We start from the raw sequence: 15,340 nt of genomic DNA, 5'->3' as shown, positions 1-15,340 counted from the left end.
CCCTGTTGTGGGGTATAAGATGGTATCTTGCAGGTCAGTCTATTACTCCCAAGTTGGAGCGCTCCGTTCTCACAGTCTTATAACTTAGCAGTAGACTAGTCCTGTTTGATTGGCTCAGTGCCCAGGTCTCCATAGCACCCAGCAGCTCTAGGTTTTCATGCTTCATCCACTGGGACAGCACTCAGTAGTATGCCTGGCAGAAGCGTAGACATCTGTCCTGATTGACGTGGTTCTGGACAGGCAATCAGTGAGTCAAGGGCCCAGTAACAATCCCATGTCAGAGCCAGCAGGCCCTTGCTGAGGCCCCGATCACACCAGTCAGCACCAGGCAGGTGCAACTCTTTCTAGCTGGTCATGATTTTGTCAGATGCGTCCCTGCATCGGTCTGGTTTGCACACGCTAGTTTTGCGGGGCAGCCGTAAGGCGAATTACGACACTGGCAGATACAGCTGAGCACAGGTTGATCACAATGTTTTGGCAGTAGTGGCCATTCACAGGGTGATGACAACGAGTAGGCATAGCCATGCAGAGGCTGACCCGTCAGCTGGCATTTATGGCCACTCACAGGCTTTATTAGACACGCAGTCACAGCTCCGGTCAGACCTCAGAAATTGCAGTCACAGGTTCATGGTTTTTGCCAGGAACTTGAATGGTAAGATTAAAGGGCCACAAACACTGCAGACCAGATCGCTCTCTTCTGGGTGCCTCACAGTCATCTGGGATACGCTAAAGCCACTACACCTGGAGAGAGATTCATGCAGAATTGGAAGGCTCTTTCTCACACTCAGCAATCAGGCTTCTAATCACCTCAGAACACGCACAGAACTCTTCTCTCAAGAGACCTAGATTTCAGGTGATGTCCCCTTCCCTCTGGTAAACTGACTTTCATGCGTGCAACAGTCCGTTTTCGTCTGAGTACTGTGCAAAGCACTCCCTTCTTTGACCATAGAGGACTTGGAACTGGAGCAATAAGTGGGTTAATGAGTCTCCACTTTTATACACCAAAATAAAACAGGAGATGTGTATGGCGGTCTGCAGTTGTCCCACCGGGTTGAGGTGGCTCTCCTTGCAAGTGTCCTTCACAGGCTTTGCTCCAAACACAGCTTTTGTGTAGAGTGACACTTCTCACAGCATGGTAAGCTCCAACCTGGAGCATTCATAACACCGATTCAAAGAGGTGTGATGGGGCGTGGCTTAGAAGCTGACGGTGGTGGTCGAGCTTCTCTTAGCTCCTACAGGAATCAAAAAATCCGTCATCATCCTTAGGGACAACCCACACCAGTGCACAGATTTTGTCCTGAAAGGACCCCTCCTGTCTTTCAGGGCCCACCCGCCCTTTCCCGTTAGAGGAGAGGGGTATTGAGCCCCCTCACCCACTGGATGGATGGATGCAGCTGGTCTGTCTTGCTACTGGCCCCAGGACTCGCCACCAGTGAGGGGGGGTGTCCTCCCACCCTTTTTCCACCGGTTAGTGGATGTGCGTGGTGTTAGAGGGCAAGAGGGGTGCACAGAGTAGTGGGTGACGCAGATGGGCCGCTGTGGCATCTGCGGCCCTGTTTTGTGACATCCGGAAAGCGGGGGTAGCCTGCCGTTCTGGTGCTGTGCTCCTCCCACTCCCTGGAGCGGAATACAGTGGGGGGGGTGGAATTGGTGGGAGTGTCGGGGGTGGCAGTTCGACAAGGCGTGGCCTCGGCTGAACCCGTCTGAGTCAAGGCCTGGAATGTGAGAGAGAGCTTGGACGCAGAGGGCAGAAGGCCTGGTCCTCAACGAGTGACCAGCTGCAGGGAGGAGGTATGGTGGATTAAAATGATGGTTGGAGACCTGAGGTGAAAGTGGGTGCTCCTCAAGAGTTACAGAGATGGGTGGAGATTGGGGGCGTCTGAGGGAAAAGCATGCCTCCTAGGTGGACTGCTTGTGGAGCTCTTGCAGAAAGAACCTGAGCAGAGGAGAGGGTCCTGGAGAGGTGAGAGGGGCTTTGCCGGTGCCAACTGAGAGGACCCCTTAACACGACACAGGGGAGGAGCATTGAGACCTATTGTGCCTCTGTCCCAGGATCCCAAAACACTGAAGCAGAGATTGGAGGGCACTTGAACAGTGGAGCACTACACATGGATGGTGAGAAGAGTGGTGGCAAAGCTCTCACACGGAACTCGAGACAAATACACCAAACAGGCACCCTCAGCGGGAGGAGTGTCAGACAGTCAATCCAGACAAGACATACACTCAGCAGAAGCCATACTGAGGGCCATAAAAGAATCCAGGTCAGCTTTACAAAATTGCATTTGGTGCGGAGGGGGGGACAAATATAGGGGATGGTCAGAGGTCTCCCTCCTGCACTCTGACATCTGGGAGGTAATTGACCGCATGACGGAGGTGGAGGTACAGGTCTTCTCAGCAGAAGATGAACTGAGATCCTTCAAAGACCTCGTAAAACCATGATGTGTAGCACACAATTGGTGAGGTGTGCAGAGGATGGTGAGGGCTGCTCCCAGCAGAGCAGTGTCAGTCCGTTGGGGGTCCCAGAGTGTACTCGCCCAGGTCACTATTGTACCCATTAATTTATCTTCTGGATACCAAAGGTGTCCTTTCTCCCTGTTTCATCATTGAAAACGCACATAGATCCTTGGCTGCTCAGCTGTTGCCAGGAGCCCCTCCCTAGCCAATTATTTGAGCTTTTTTTAGCTACATTGACAGGGACACTAACTTAGCAGAGGCCTGTCGCCAACCAACTTTGCTAATAGAGTGTAGGAAGTTGATGCTTTTCCAGACTCTACACTGTAGGCATCCCTAGAATTGGACACCTGGAGGAGATCTCTGCCACCCAGACCTAAGTTCTGTCAGAAACAGGTGAGGTTGGAAATTACCCCTCACAGAGGTGGCAGGGAGAGGCACTGGGACTCTTCCCCATCAGGAGAGGATGACGGTACTCGGATAGACCCGTGTTCAGTTGGCTGGAAGGGGCATTCTCTTGACCCGGTGCCAGCCCCGACAGATCCCGAACCAAGAGGATGACCATATCGATCGGCACAATCCTAAAAAACCTTGAGAGGGTGGGGGTGTTGGAGGTTGGCCAGTGGGGGAGGGGGAACACCCCTAACTTTCAACCAAACTGACTGATTATAATAGGGGGAGAAAGATCCCATGCAAATGTGCTAGGCAACCCAGAGTCATTCAGGGGGGAGGGGAGGGATTTGTGTCTCCTTCACTAAAGCACTAAAACGTTTTTCCTGTTATGTTGGGGGAGGTTGTACTACGGATTGACAGATACTTCCACTGTAGAAGTGTGTGAGAGGGGGTGATTACCCCTCACTGAGGAGGCGGGGAGAGTCACTGGGACTCTTCCCCATCAGGAGAGGACGACAATATTCAGATAGACCCGCATTCAGTTGGCAGTGACGGGCATTCCCCAACCAGCTTCTTAGGCAGCTGTACAAGGCTCCGACCCCAATTCTGCTGGAAGTGGGAGCAGCTCCAAGCATAGTGAATGTGAATTTCAACACTGTAATGGATGTCTCAAAGGACAGCTCCTCCGTACACTTCACACCTGTGCAGAACTCGTCCCTGTTAGCACAGGTTGCATTTGTATTGGTCTTCTAGATATTTGGAGGGCCAAGCACCCAAAAGAGAGGTCCTACTCATTCTTCTACGGCACTCACAGATCATTCTCTGACTAAATGACATATTCATGCAAATGATAGTGTCCAGATAGTATAACTGTAGAATACCTTCCCCAGAGACTTTTCAGACCATGCTTCATTTAAACTTGTGCTCAGGGCTGGATCTGGGTCATGAGGGGCTACTTGGAAACTGTACATTAGGGACCTTCAAGACTGTGAGGTAGTGTGTGTACTCTGTATTGACTCAGAGCTTTACTTCCAGGAGAACCAAGTCTCAGTGAGCTTCAGTGCTATTCTGGGAGGCCTTTAAAATGGTACTTTGCAACAGAGCCCAAAAACATTGTTTACCGCAGGAATCTACACGCAGCATGACCTAAAGCTAAAATGCCACATTCAGGCCACTGGAGACTGACTACGCTAGGACTAGGGAGACGGTGCAGCTCAGCTGCTTGGAGGCCCTAATAAGGGAATACCACGCCCTGACTCATGGCTTGACTAAACAACAGTTCTAGCTACCCAACGAAAACTATATGAGGAAGGCAACAGGGTCAGATGAATGCTGGTGTAGTCTATTAGATGGGAGTTAGTGGCCAGATTGATGGGGGCATTGGACACACTGAATGAGTCCCGTATTATGACAGATGAGGGCATAGCAGAGGGATTTGCACATCACTAGCAAGATGTCTATAGGCATCTAGCCATGACCACTGAGTCATGGCATCTAGCAGTGACTTCCTGTTAAAACTGCCCCTCCCACGACTCACACTGGAGGATGTGAGAACTGTAGACCAGCACCTCTCCCTGGAAGAATTAACAGAGATGGTGGGTTTGATGCAGCCGCGGACGACATCAAAACCCAACAGCATCCCTAAGGAATTTGATTTAAAAAAATACCTTTTCAATATTGGGCCCCCACTTTCTCGCCATGTACACTGAGACTAGAGAAAGGGGAACCCCTCCCAGGCCTACGTAAAGCAGTGATAGTTGTGTTTCCCAAAACTGGGAAGCCTAGAACCAGTTGCTCTTCCTATGGGCCGATTGCCTTTCTGAACACAGAGGTAAAGGACCTGGCTAAAGCACTAGCAATCTGACCAGCAAAAGTGATCCCAAAGATAGTTCACCAGGATCAGATAGGGTATATACCTCAAAGAGCCACGTGACAGGATCTCTTCTGTCTCCATTGTTGGCTGTACTAATGAAGGGACAAACAACTACCCTTGGCGATTGTATCCCTAGATGTGGAGAAGGCATTCAATACTATAAGGTGGGATTATCTCCATTGGGTCTTGGCCAGGATGGAAATTGGCCTGACCTTTTGGCGATGAGTACAACAACCCGGTGGCAAAGGTAAAGTGAACGGGATCTTCTCGGAGGAGTTACCTCTTGCTGCTCTTGTTTGCTCTGTGTCTCGAGCCTGTGGCTTGCTGGCTGAGATTCAGAAGAGATGTGATTGACTTCTCGGAAGCCTCAAAAGAACTGTAGAAAGTTTATTTCTATGCAGACAATTTATTACTGTACCTCTCTGACCCAGTTGTTTCAATCCCAGCGGTCCTTCAGTGTTTTGAAATTTTGAGAAGTATGTGGGAATACAAAATCAACTGGAACAAATCGGTACTGTACCAAATGGGCATGTGGCTCAAAGATACTCCCCCCAGCCCCCCCCCAGATGAGGACTACCAGAGAGGGTTTCTCCTACCAGGGTTTGGAAATATAACCTTTTAAACAGCATTTTTTTAAGGGAACATGGAAGCGGTCTGTCAGACCTTTCTGAGGCCGTTGGCCGCAGGAGGCAATTGCCTCTCTCGATCATGGGAAGATCGTTCCTTTTTAAGGTGATTATCCTGTCCAAATTACTGTATGTGCTACAAATCACCCCATGGTCGTCATCCAAAGAATTTTTTACTAAAATGGAGAGTACTCTTCAGACCCTATTTTAGGATGGGGGGGGGGGTGCCCTGCGCATTGCCCTTCAAACACTGCAGAGAAACGTGTATAATGAGGTAGCTCACTTCCAGATGTTAGGGCATACTACTGGGCCTTCGAGTTCGACGCAGTTCACGAGTGGTACTTCACGTTCCATACTGACCTGGTGACGCAACTGTAAAGTTCAGATTTGAAGGATAAGTCCCATGTGCTCTACATATATGGCAAAAGGTTCCGTTCACTCTTGCTTGCCCCCACAAAAAGTACCCTGGAGGCCTGGAACAAAGCTGTCGCCTATGTAGGTTGGAGAGACATACTCTCCCTGATAACCCGCTGTGGACTGGGGACACATTAAAAGAGCTCAGAGGGATGTCAAGGAAGACTACTTTGGTCTTGAACAGAATCTTGATGCTGGTACCTACAGGCAGAGTACGACCTGCCTGTCACACAAATCTTCCAATATATTCAAATACACCATGCCCTACAAGCATGGGATATGCTGTAGGACACAATGAAGGACAGCATCCCCTAGAAACTAGGATACTCTGGAATGAAATGCCCTCAAAAGTGATTTCATTAATATTTTGCACCCTTCTTAGCAGTAGATGAGATAACCTCCGTCCACGAAGTGGAAAACATACCTGGGGCCCTTGGAGGACACTGACTGGGAGGCAGTACTGATGCACCCTTGGGAGGTGGCAATGAGAGCAAGCCTAAGACTCATAGAGCTCATGGTCCTTCACAGCATATATTATACTAGATCACAATTGTTCACAGTGAGAAGGGCACAACCCCCAGCTGTCTACGATGTGTAGAGGACATGGCTACCTTTATATTATTTGGTCCTGTCCACACATACAGGCCACTAATCCCCGGATGAAGGTGCAAAGGGGCTGCCTCCGGATGGAAGAAGCCAAAGATTCTGCAACAACGGAAGGTGTCAGGAACTTCTCCTTTGGTCAGAAGATGTCCCACGGCGTGCTGGAGGATGCAGAGTTGTTTCCACGCAGAAAGACCACAAACCAGCCTTGTTAGCTACAAGAGTCGCGGTTGAAGATTTTGGGTGCTGCCAGGGCCCAGGAAGGACCAGGAGGTCGCCCCTTGGAGGAGGAGACAGTGGGGGCGCTCAGCAACAGAGAGAGCCCACGCAGAAGCAGGCAGCACCCACAGAAGCACCTGAGCAGGCGTTCAGAAGATCAGAGCACAGCGGTTGTCTCAGCACAACAAAAGAGGGTCCCACGAAGTCAGAGTCCAACTCAGTGATTTGGGCAATGCAGGAGGGAGTGCTGGAGACTTGGGCTGTGCTGTGCACGAAGGAAGTCTTGCAGAAGTCCACATAAGCCCTAGCAGCTGCAGATCACGCAGTACACAAAATTACTGACTGGCGTGGTGAGGCAAGGACTTACCTCCACCAAATTCGGACAGAAGGACCACTGGACTATGAGGGTCACTTGGATCCAGCTCCTGTGTTCCAGGGACCACGGTCGTTGAGATGAGAGGGGACCCAGAGGACAGTTGATGCAGACGTTTGGTGTCTGCGTAGCAAGGGGAAGACTCAGTCAACCCACGGGAGATTTCTTCGGGATTTCCGGTGCAGGGTAAAGGCAGACAGCCCTCCGAGCATGCACTACTAAGAAACAGTTGAGAAAGCCAGCAGGATGAGGCGCTACAATGTTGCTGGTAGTCTTCTTGCTACTTTGTTGCGGTTTTGCAGGCGTCCTGGAGCAGTCAGCGGTCGATCCTTGGCAGAAGAGAGAAGTGCAGAGGAACTCTAGTGAGCTCTTGCATCCGTTATCTGATGAGAAACCCACAGGAGAGACCCTAAATAGCCCACAGAGGAGGATTGGCCACAGAAAGAGGCAAGCCCCTATCAGGAGGGGTCTCTGACATCACCTGCTGGCATTGGCCACTCAGAGGTCTTCATTGTGCCCTCACACCTCTGCATTCAAGATGGCAGAGGTCTGGGACACACCGGAGGAGCTCTAAGCACCTCCCATGGGGAGATGCTGGTCAGGGGAGTGGTCACTCCCCTTTCCTTTGTCCAGTTTCGCGCCAGAGCAGGGCTGGGGGGATCCCTGAACCGGTGTAGACTGGCTTATGCAAGGAGAGCACCATCTGTGCCCTTCAAAGCATTTCCAGAGGCCAGGAGAGGCTACTCCTCTCAGGCCCTTAACACCTATTTCCAAAGGGAGAGGGTGTAACACCCTCTCTCAGAGGAAATCCTTTGTTCTGCCTTCCTGGGACTGGGCTGCCCAGGCCCCAGGGGGGCAGAAACCTGTCCGAGGGTTGGCTGCAGCGATAGCTGCAGAGAAAACCTCAGTGAGTTATTTTGGCAGTACCCGGGCTCTATGCTGGAGCCCCGGGGATGCATGGAATTGCCCCCCCCCCCATACCAGAATGTTATTGGGGTGACAATTCCATGATCCTAGACATGTTACATGGCCATGTTCGGAGATACCATTGTGACGCTACATATAGGTATTGACCTATATGTAGTTCCTGCGTGTAATGGTGTCCCCGCACTCAAAGTCCGGGGAATTTGCCCTGAACAATGTGGGGGCACCTTGGCTAGTGCCAGGGTGCCCTCACACTAAGTAACTTTGCACCTAACCTTCACTATTCAGAAAATTATCATTTTCTATGTGTGCCGTTGTAACCACCACTAAATCATTTAATACACGTTTTTACCGTTGTCATTTGCACTTTCAGGTAAATAAAAACAATGCCAAACTGTGGAATAATGTTGGTCACGCTTTAGAGAATGAGAAGAATTATGAGCGTGCCTTGAAATTCTTCATACAGGCTACACATGTACAGCCAGGTAAGAGTTTAGTTACTTATGTTTCTGTCTCCTGATTTATACCAGACAAAACTTACCTTTTTACATGTGGCCAAATTTACAATTTCTACATTGTTCTTGGAAGTTGATCTCAACTAAGGTACTGTCCACTTCTTTATCTCTCCAGCCATGCCAGTCCAAGACCACAACTATACACAAAATCTAAGACTGTACAAACCAGTGCAATAACCAGCTAGGCAGACTACATCATATGAAATACAGTAAGAGGTCTGCAGAGCTGTTCAAAGCTAACAGCATCCTAAAAACCATAAAACTGCACACCAGTCTCTCACACTTCATCATCCAGCGCGCTGCTCTGTGCTGCATCCCGTAACACATTAAACACACGTCAGTGGTCATCACGCACAACATGGAAACACTTCCCCCATATGGTCAAAACAAAAATATCATTCCACCGTACACCCTGAACGGTGTAGCGTGTTATTCGTGGAAGCAAGCACTTCAGCACCCCACATAGGGCTAGTAACCGCTTTATAGATGCAGCATTACAATACAATACAGTTACTTACAGTGTGTGTCCATATACCCTGAAATGAGGGTGAACCGGGTTCAGTTGTGCACATACCTTTGTATCAATTCATTGAGCATTTTGGGTTGTGCAAATGTTTACTAATCTCATAAATGTACCTGAAAATAGATAAGAACATGTGGATTGATTTCAAAATATGTTTACTAACCCATTTATTTAGGTCTCGGCTAGTGAGCGTTGATACGTATAGTTAGCTTATAGTAGGCAAAGCGCCTACCTATTGCTTACCAGTGTTTGGTGCCATTCTAACTCATTTCTTTACATGTTAGTAGTTAGCTGCTGTAGGTGTCCCTCTTGTTCCTGTGTTCTTCTATGCTCCTGGAGCATGGATGCATTACTTGTATCCTTCCACGGCTAATTTTTTTAGGTGCTACTTTTTTCTTCACGTGGAAGCACTCTACGAGAGTGCATCCTACTCAGCAGTCTCCCTTGTGTAGTTCCCCATCTAGCACCCGCCTTCCCTTGTGTGTGGTGTTCACTCCCCTGTCCCCCTTATCTTCTATTGCCCGTTGTGTTACACCCTCCTTCCCTTCATGACAGACAGACTGTGCTAATTTGGTCTGCCCCCACCACCCCATCACATGCTGAGCTTCATTATTTCTTTTTATTCGTTTTTGCAGATTTATATAGCACAAACTCGACCCAAAGATATGGGAGCACTTAACATGAGCACCAGTTACATCATTACACAAAGACCCATTCATTTTGTAGGCACCCAGAGATTAAGGACCGGATTTAGATATTGGCTGATGGAATACTCCATCACAAGGGTGATGGATATCCCGTCCACTGTAGTCCCATAGGACATAATGGGATTTAGATTTCGGCAGATGGGATATCCATCACCGTTGTGACAGTGTAACCCATTTGCCAATATCTGAATCAGGCCCTTAGTGATTTGCTGAGAATCACAGGATTTTGAGCCCATGGCGATACTCACTTTGTTCGGCAGCTCTGGCTGTTGCGCCACATCCTTCCTCATTCAGCCTCTAAGTCAAAGCCCTAACATAGTTTTATAGCTACACTATAGGTTGCAATCTCTCTTTTTGTGAATGAAATGTTTTAAATTAAAATCTATGACAGTAAAACCATCAGCGTACAAGAGTTACACAGACTGCTGCTAACACCACGTGTACTTGGAGAAGTATTAATTTAATTTATAACTTTTTTTTTTTATATAGCACTAACTCGACCGAAAGAGCACCAGATATATTACACAAGGACACATTTTTTTGTAGTAGGCACTGGCGATTAAGTGATTTGCCCAGAATCACAAGATGTTGAGCCGATGCTGAGATGAGAACCTGGTTCTCTAGCTTTAAAGTCAACAGCTCTTGCTGTTATGACACATCCTCTCCTCTTACGCAGAAAGTTATGCCTGGGCAGTCAAGTTCCATTCATCAGGGTTTCATGTAATACATGCATAGAGCTCACACAAACTAAAAGCTGATGGCATGCTGTTTAAAAACATTTCCCTTTTGTGATAAAAATCTGTTGCTGGAACCTGCTTGCCCAGAGAGGCAATCAGGAGTAAGCTCATCGCCATTGTGCGTGATGGCTAGGCCCCAGTGTGTGCATGATATCCAGATTAGTTGTATCCTTACTATGTCCTTCCTGGCGTCCCATGCAACACTAGTTCAGTTTGCTTGGTGTGGCCTCTCATGAGACTGTTTCACACTCACCCTGTAGCACCCACAGGCCAGGTGATGTTAAACTGAAAGTATTGGACATTTGGGGAAATTATGCTGGCTACATTTTCAGGAGAGTTGTAGAGTCTTGTCCTGTGTGCAGTCTAGAGTTGAGGAAGCAGCAGATTTACAGAAGAAGGTAAGGCAAGCTTAGCGAAAAGTCACTCAGGCAGGTGGCAATGAAATGAACAAGGAGAGTGAGGCACGATGAGAAGGAGTTGACCACAGCAGGTGAGAAGTTATCAATACAGAATACAGCATGTGCAGTAGCACCAGGGCAAATTTCTGTGAGTGGCCCATAGCAGAATAGTTTTGGCTGGGTTCTACCCAGAGGCAGGGATGAAAGTTTCTGTGTTTGCATGAGGGTCCATACCATCCTAGCTGTGCCCATTCACCACCCCACGCCTTCAAAATCACAGCTTCTTAAATGGGCGAACTGCCCAAGTACGCACTGCCCAAGTACGCACAAACACCCACAAACACACCCTGCAATATTAGAACTGTCCATCAAACAATACAAAGATCATTCACAAAGGTCTATTTGCCATTATTACATGGACCCCCAAACAAAACAGAACCATAAACACAACATCCCTCGCCTCAAACACACAGCTAGACTCCAGCAGAAGAAGTTGGCAGATATGCATGCATCCTGCTAAACACCTAGCAATAACGCCTTTTGCTGTACACGCCTGAACAAATAGACTCAGATCTCCTCTTTTCCCCAACAGTTCAGACACCGTCCTTCTACCTCATACTTATAAACATAGCTATTGCCTTTGCACTCTAGCAATCCAAGTACCCTTATCCCTTCTCTTAGTGTAGGAAGAGAAAAACGTATGCACTGGAGTGAATTCCATCTGTCTTTGATCATGGTCCAAGCTTTCCTCTCCATTGCTAGCACTAATAAAACTCCGTCCCTCTCAATCACTGTGTCTAGCAGTGGAGTGACAATAGAGCACGGGGCGAACTACTGCTACCTACTCCTTCATTCTAATTTTAAGTTATAGTGCTTAAGCTCTTGGCGGACATAGTTCATGAGGCATAGCACACAGACCCACAACCACACACCCCTCCATCCTGTGTACCCTGCCTTTCTAGTTCATAAACAAGTAATTGTGGGATACACTCCATGCTACCAGGTGCGATGCCATAAGTGTCACAGGAGTGCTCAGACAGGGGTCCCATTTTTCACTATGCCTATCCATTGACTCCGTGGTCCCCCTTGTTACTAAGTGAAATGCCTGAAGTGGAACAGGCTTGGTCAGACATGGGTGTATAGCCTACTGTGCCAAGAACTAAATATGTGCGTTACTGATGAGGCCAAATATTGTTATAACTGGTCTGGGGTTGCTTTTATTCCTCTTCTGAAGACATGGCCTGGCAGTTTGGACTGGACAGTTCCTACTTACTGGAGGGTGGTTTGCTCATGGCTCATCATTTGTCTGTAGTACCACAGTGAGCAAAAACATTTTTTTTTCTTTGTGGCTCAGAGTAATTACAATTGGCTGAGATTACTTCTAGTATTGCACCCATCTCTTATTTATTTATTTTTTAAGTGATTCAATCTAGTTCATGCAGCTGCTTCTATAGAGTCATGCCTAATAATGATAAAAGCAGGAACCCAAAAGATTTCTTTAGGAACCTACCTCTGACATTGCTGAATGCCTGGGCTGTGGAATGGTGAGGCTGGCTAGTCTAGATACCACCTCGTTCCTCTTCCATCCACCTCCCTGCACTTCATGTTTTTTGTCGCTGTTGTCCTCAATTTATTTTCCTTCCTTGTCCTTTTTCTGTCTTTCTCTAGGTCAAAGTCTGATGATGAAAAATAAGTCCAAACTCCCCTAAATTACTGCTGGTGATCAACACTAGCAAGCACCTACACAAATTAAGCACTGATGGAAAAATGTACCTTGGTCCCCATCTGTTTGTTGGGTTATGTATCTGCAGTATGAGGAGAATTTTGATATTTACTCAATAGAGCTTTCACAAACTTTGGGTGCCTTCTAGGCAATGGATTGAGTGAAGAAATATCTAAAATCATCTGTGTGCATCCATGTTTTATTCCATGAGGAAATGTGAAAAGGGATTTGTGTGCAGCCTATGGATGTGTTGCAGGGTGACACAAGAAGCCAAGGCCACACAGTTGGTGAGGCGGAAGTGGGCGTGCAGCTTTTTCCCAAATGTGCAGACATTTGTCAAGGGAACATTCGGGCCAGGGATTGTATTCAAAGTCTGCCAGCGATGATCTTATGGATCACTTTATCAAAGTAATTGACTGGCCGGAGGTTTATCTTTGCTACGTAATGTGGTTTCTATGCCACAAAACCACTGGATAAAGGCATGCTCATGGTCTTTACAACTTGTAAGGCAGTGGCCTGCTTGCTGTACGATCAAACATTTTGCAACAATGGTTCCAGTGCTGTGGCCTACACATGGCTGATTGTTGATAGACTGCAACTTGAGTGTGGTAGTTATGCCTATGGTTCTCTAAATCAATGGAGCCTTACGTTGAGACTCCCTCCTCCAGGGTCACTGTCCCTCTGTGGAGGTACCAATCGGTCATAATGTTGCACATGATCTGCATTACTATGAAATGAGGTATTCTTGTGCTGAGGGAGCCAGGGGTGGTTCCTGAAAACCTCCCAGACTGTTGGACTTGCTGTGTCTTGGCTGGTATCCAGATTTAACCCAGGTTTACCAGCCTATGTCTTTGCTCATTGTGTTTAACTGTTTTGATGGGGGTGGGGAGGCTTCTGTTTTGTCACATTTTGGAAAAACATAAGACTGAGATCATCAGTCCATCTTGTGCAGTGTCAATCTATAGACACCTAAAGGTATCCCACAGTTCTTTATGTTTAATATCGTGAGCCAGTCTTGAGGTTGAACATCAGTAAACATTCGCTCCAGCATTGGCAGAAACACATTTGAATGTTTGCATGCAGCCATTACTTTACGCATTCAAACATGAGCTGGTCAGCTCTCCTTGCTGAATTGGTTGCTTTTTGGTAGCCCAGAGTGCACAAACAGTTCATCTGATTCTAGTGCTATCAAACGTCTCAAATATAGCACTATCTTCACATGCAAATAATATCTGATAGAGACTTCTAGTTGCAGATTCCTTACCTTAGAATTCCCATCTGGCGTCAGCCTGGATCCAGAGATGTTTCTCGAGCAGTATTCCTGCATGCCACTCGGTGGTGTTGGTTGGTTCCGAATCCATTGTGTGTGTGTCGTGTGTGCTGGACATGATGTTGCGGGACCTATGTGGGCGCCACCCCGGCGTGCTGAAGTCAGTTTTTTCTTGCCACGCCAGCCTACGGGCTGATCCGAAGAAGAGCTACTCCTACAGTCATTTTTGACTGGACTTTTTGACTTTTGTCGAAGCCTTTTTTGACACTGTTGTGCATTGAGCTGTTGTCACTGAAGACTGTGTTCAAGCTTTGCGACTCCTGTCATCAGATGATGTCCATGAGGGATCCGCACCTCATGTGTCTCTGGTGTTTGGACCGCAAACACGATCCAAAGTCGTGCTCCGAGTGCCCGACCATGAGTCAGAAAGCTTTGAGGGAGCAGTCCCTAAAGCTACTTGCAGCCCAACGGTTGGCTCAGCGTCGCTCTCGATCGAAAGGAAGGTACCAAGACCAGTCATGGAGCCCCCACTCTTCGTCATTCTACTCCAGGTTTGCAGGACTTTCGGGTAAGCAAAAGAAGAAGTCATAGAAGAGCAAGGGTTCTTAATCTTCGCCTCGTCAGTCGGCTGGCGCGATGTGGGAAATGGAGCATCCTCATTCTAGGCCTTTGTCCTCGGAGCCTGCTTTTGGGTTGGCTTCTCACCTCCCTGAGTTTCCCAGAGCCACCCCTGTCCAACTACGTGAGTTCTTCGAGGACATGCTCCTCATTTTTAGGCAGTCTCACCCGGCTGGGGCGCCTCTGGGCCCGCAGGGTTGGCAGGGGCCCGTTGGGTACCACATCAGCAGCTTTTGCCTGTGCTCCGGAGGGCACCCAGGAATCTGTTGCTGGATCCGAATCGGCGTTGGTGGTGCAATCTTGACCTTCCCCGACAACGGTTCAGATGTTGGTGCTCTTGATGCCGTATGTGCCCATGGTCGGCATCGACCCTATCCTCATTGCTGACTCCAGTACGGAGCAGGACCAGCATCGTGCGACACAGATTCTGACTTCGGCAGGAACCTTGCTTTCTAGGTTGCATCCTGACCCTTCTTCTTAAGGGTTGGAGTACAGTGAGGATTGGAAGGAGTCACTGGACCCTTTAGAATGCCAGCTTGAAGACCGCATTCAGACCTGGGTGAAGCCAGTGGTCTGGAACTTTCCCCTGACATTGGCATGCTTTCTACCCCACCATGGCTGTGGAGGAGAGAGCGTCCCATTCCATGGTGGTGAGAAGAGTGGCCAAGGTCGTAGGCCTCAAGCTGCCTTCGGTGGCCATCAGGACTAACGTCCTGGCTGAGGTGCTTCTTCTAGAACCTCTTTTTCCCCCTTAATGGAGCCCTCACTGATGTCCTGCTGGGGACTTGGTCCAAACCCAGCACATGGGCTTCTGTTAATAGGGCAATCGCCTGCTGCCATAGACCAGTGCCTTATGACCCAGTGTTCCTGATGCAACACCCACCCCTGAGAGCTAGGTAATCCAGGCCTCCACATACCTAGGTGCATTCCCTTCTGTTGACCCCCTCTTTGCCCTTAAACTGAGTTCCTCTTG

General features: G+C 48.4%; 1 protein-coding gene across 3 annotated transcripts in view; it reads left to right on the top strand.

Annotated features, from left to right (window-relative positions):
* Positions 1–15,340, top strand: part of TMTC3 (transmembrane O-mannosyltransferase targeting cadherins 3) — a 504,535-nt gene that overhangs the window by 284,996 nt on the left and 204,199 nt on the right. For all 3 annotated transcript variants that reach the window (XM_069229615.1, XM_069229614.1, XM_069229616.1), the window contains one exon: positions 8,250–8,361. In XM_069229615.1, coding sequence (XP_069085716.1) covers positions 8,250–8,361 — 112 coding nt within the window. The remainder of the gene's footprint in view (positions 1–8,249; positions 8,362–15,340) is intronic.

This window comes from Pleurodeles waltl, chromosome 4_1 (assembly GCF_031143425.1).
Source record: "Pleurodeles waltl isolate 20211129_DDA chromosome 4_1, aPleWal1.hap1.20221129, whole genome shotgun sequence".
Taxonomy (NCBI): Eukaryota; Metazoa; Chordata; class Amphibia; order Caudata; family Salamandridae; genus Pleurodeles; species Pleurodeles waltl.
The sequence above is the reverse complement of the archived record's forward strand: the minus strand, read 5'-3'. Positions and strand labels throughout refer to the sequence as shown.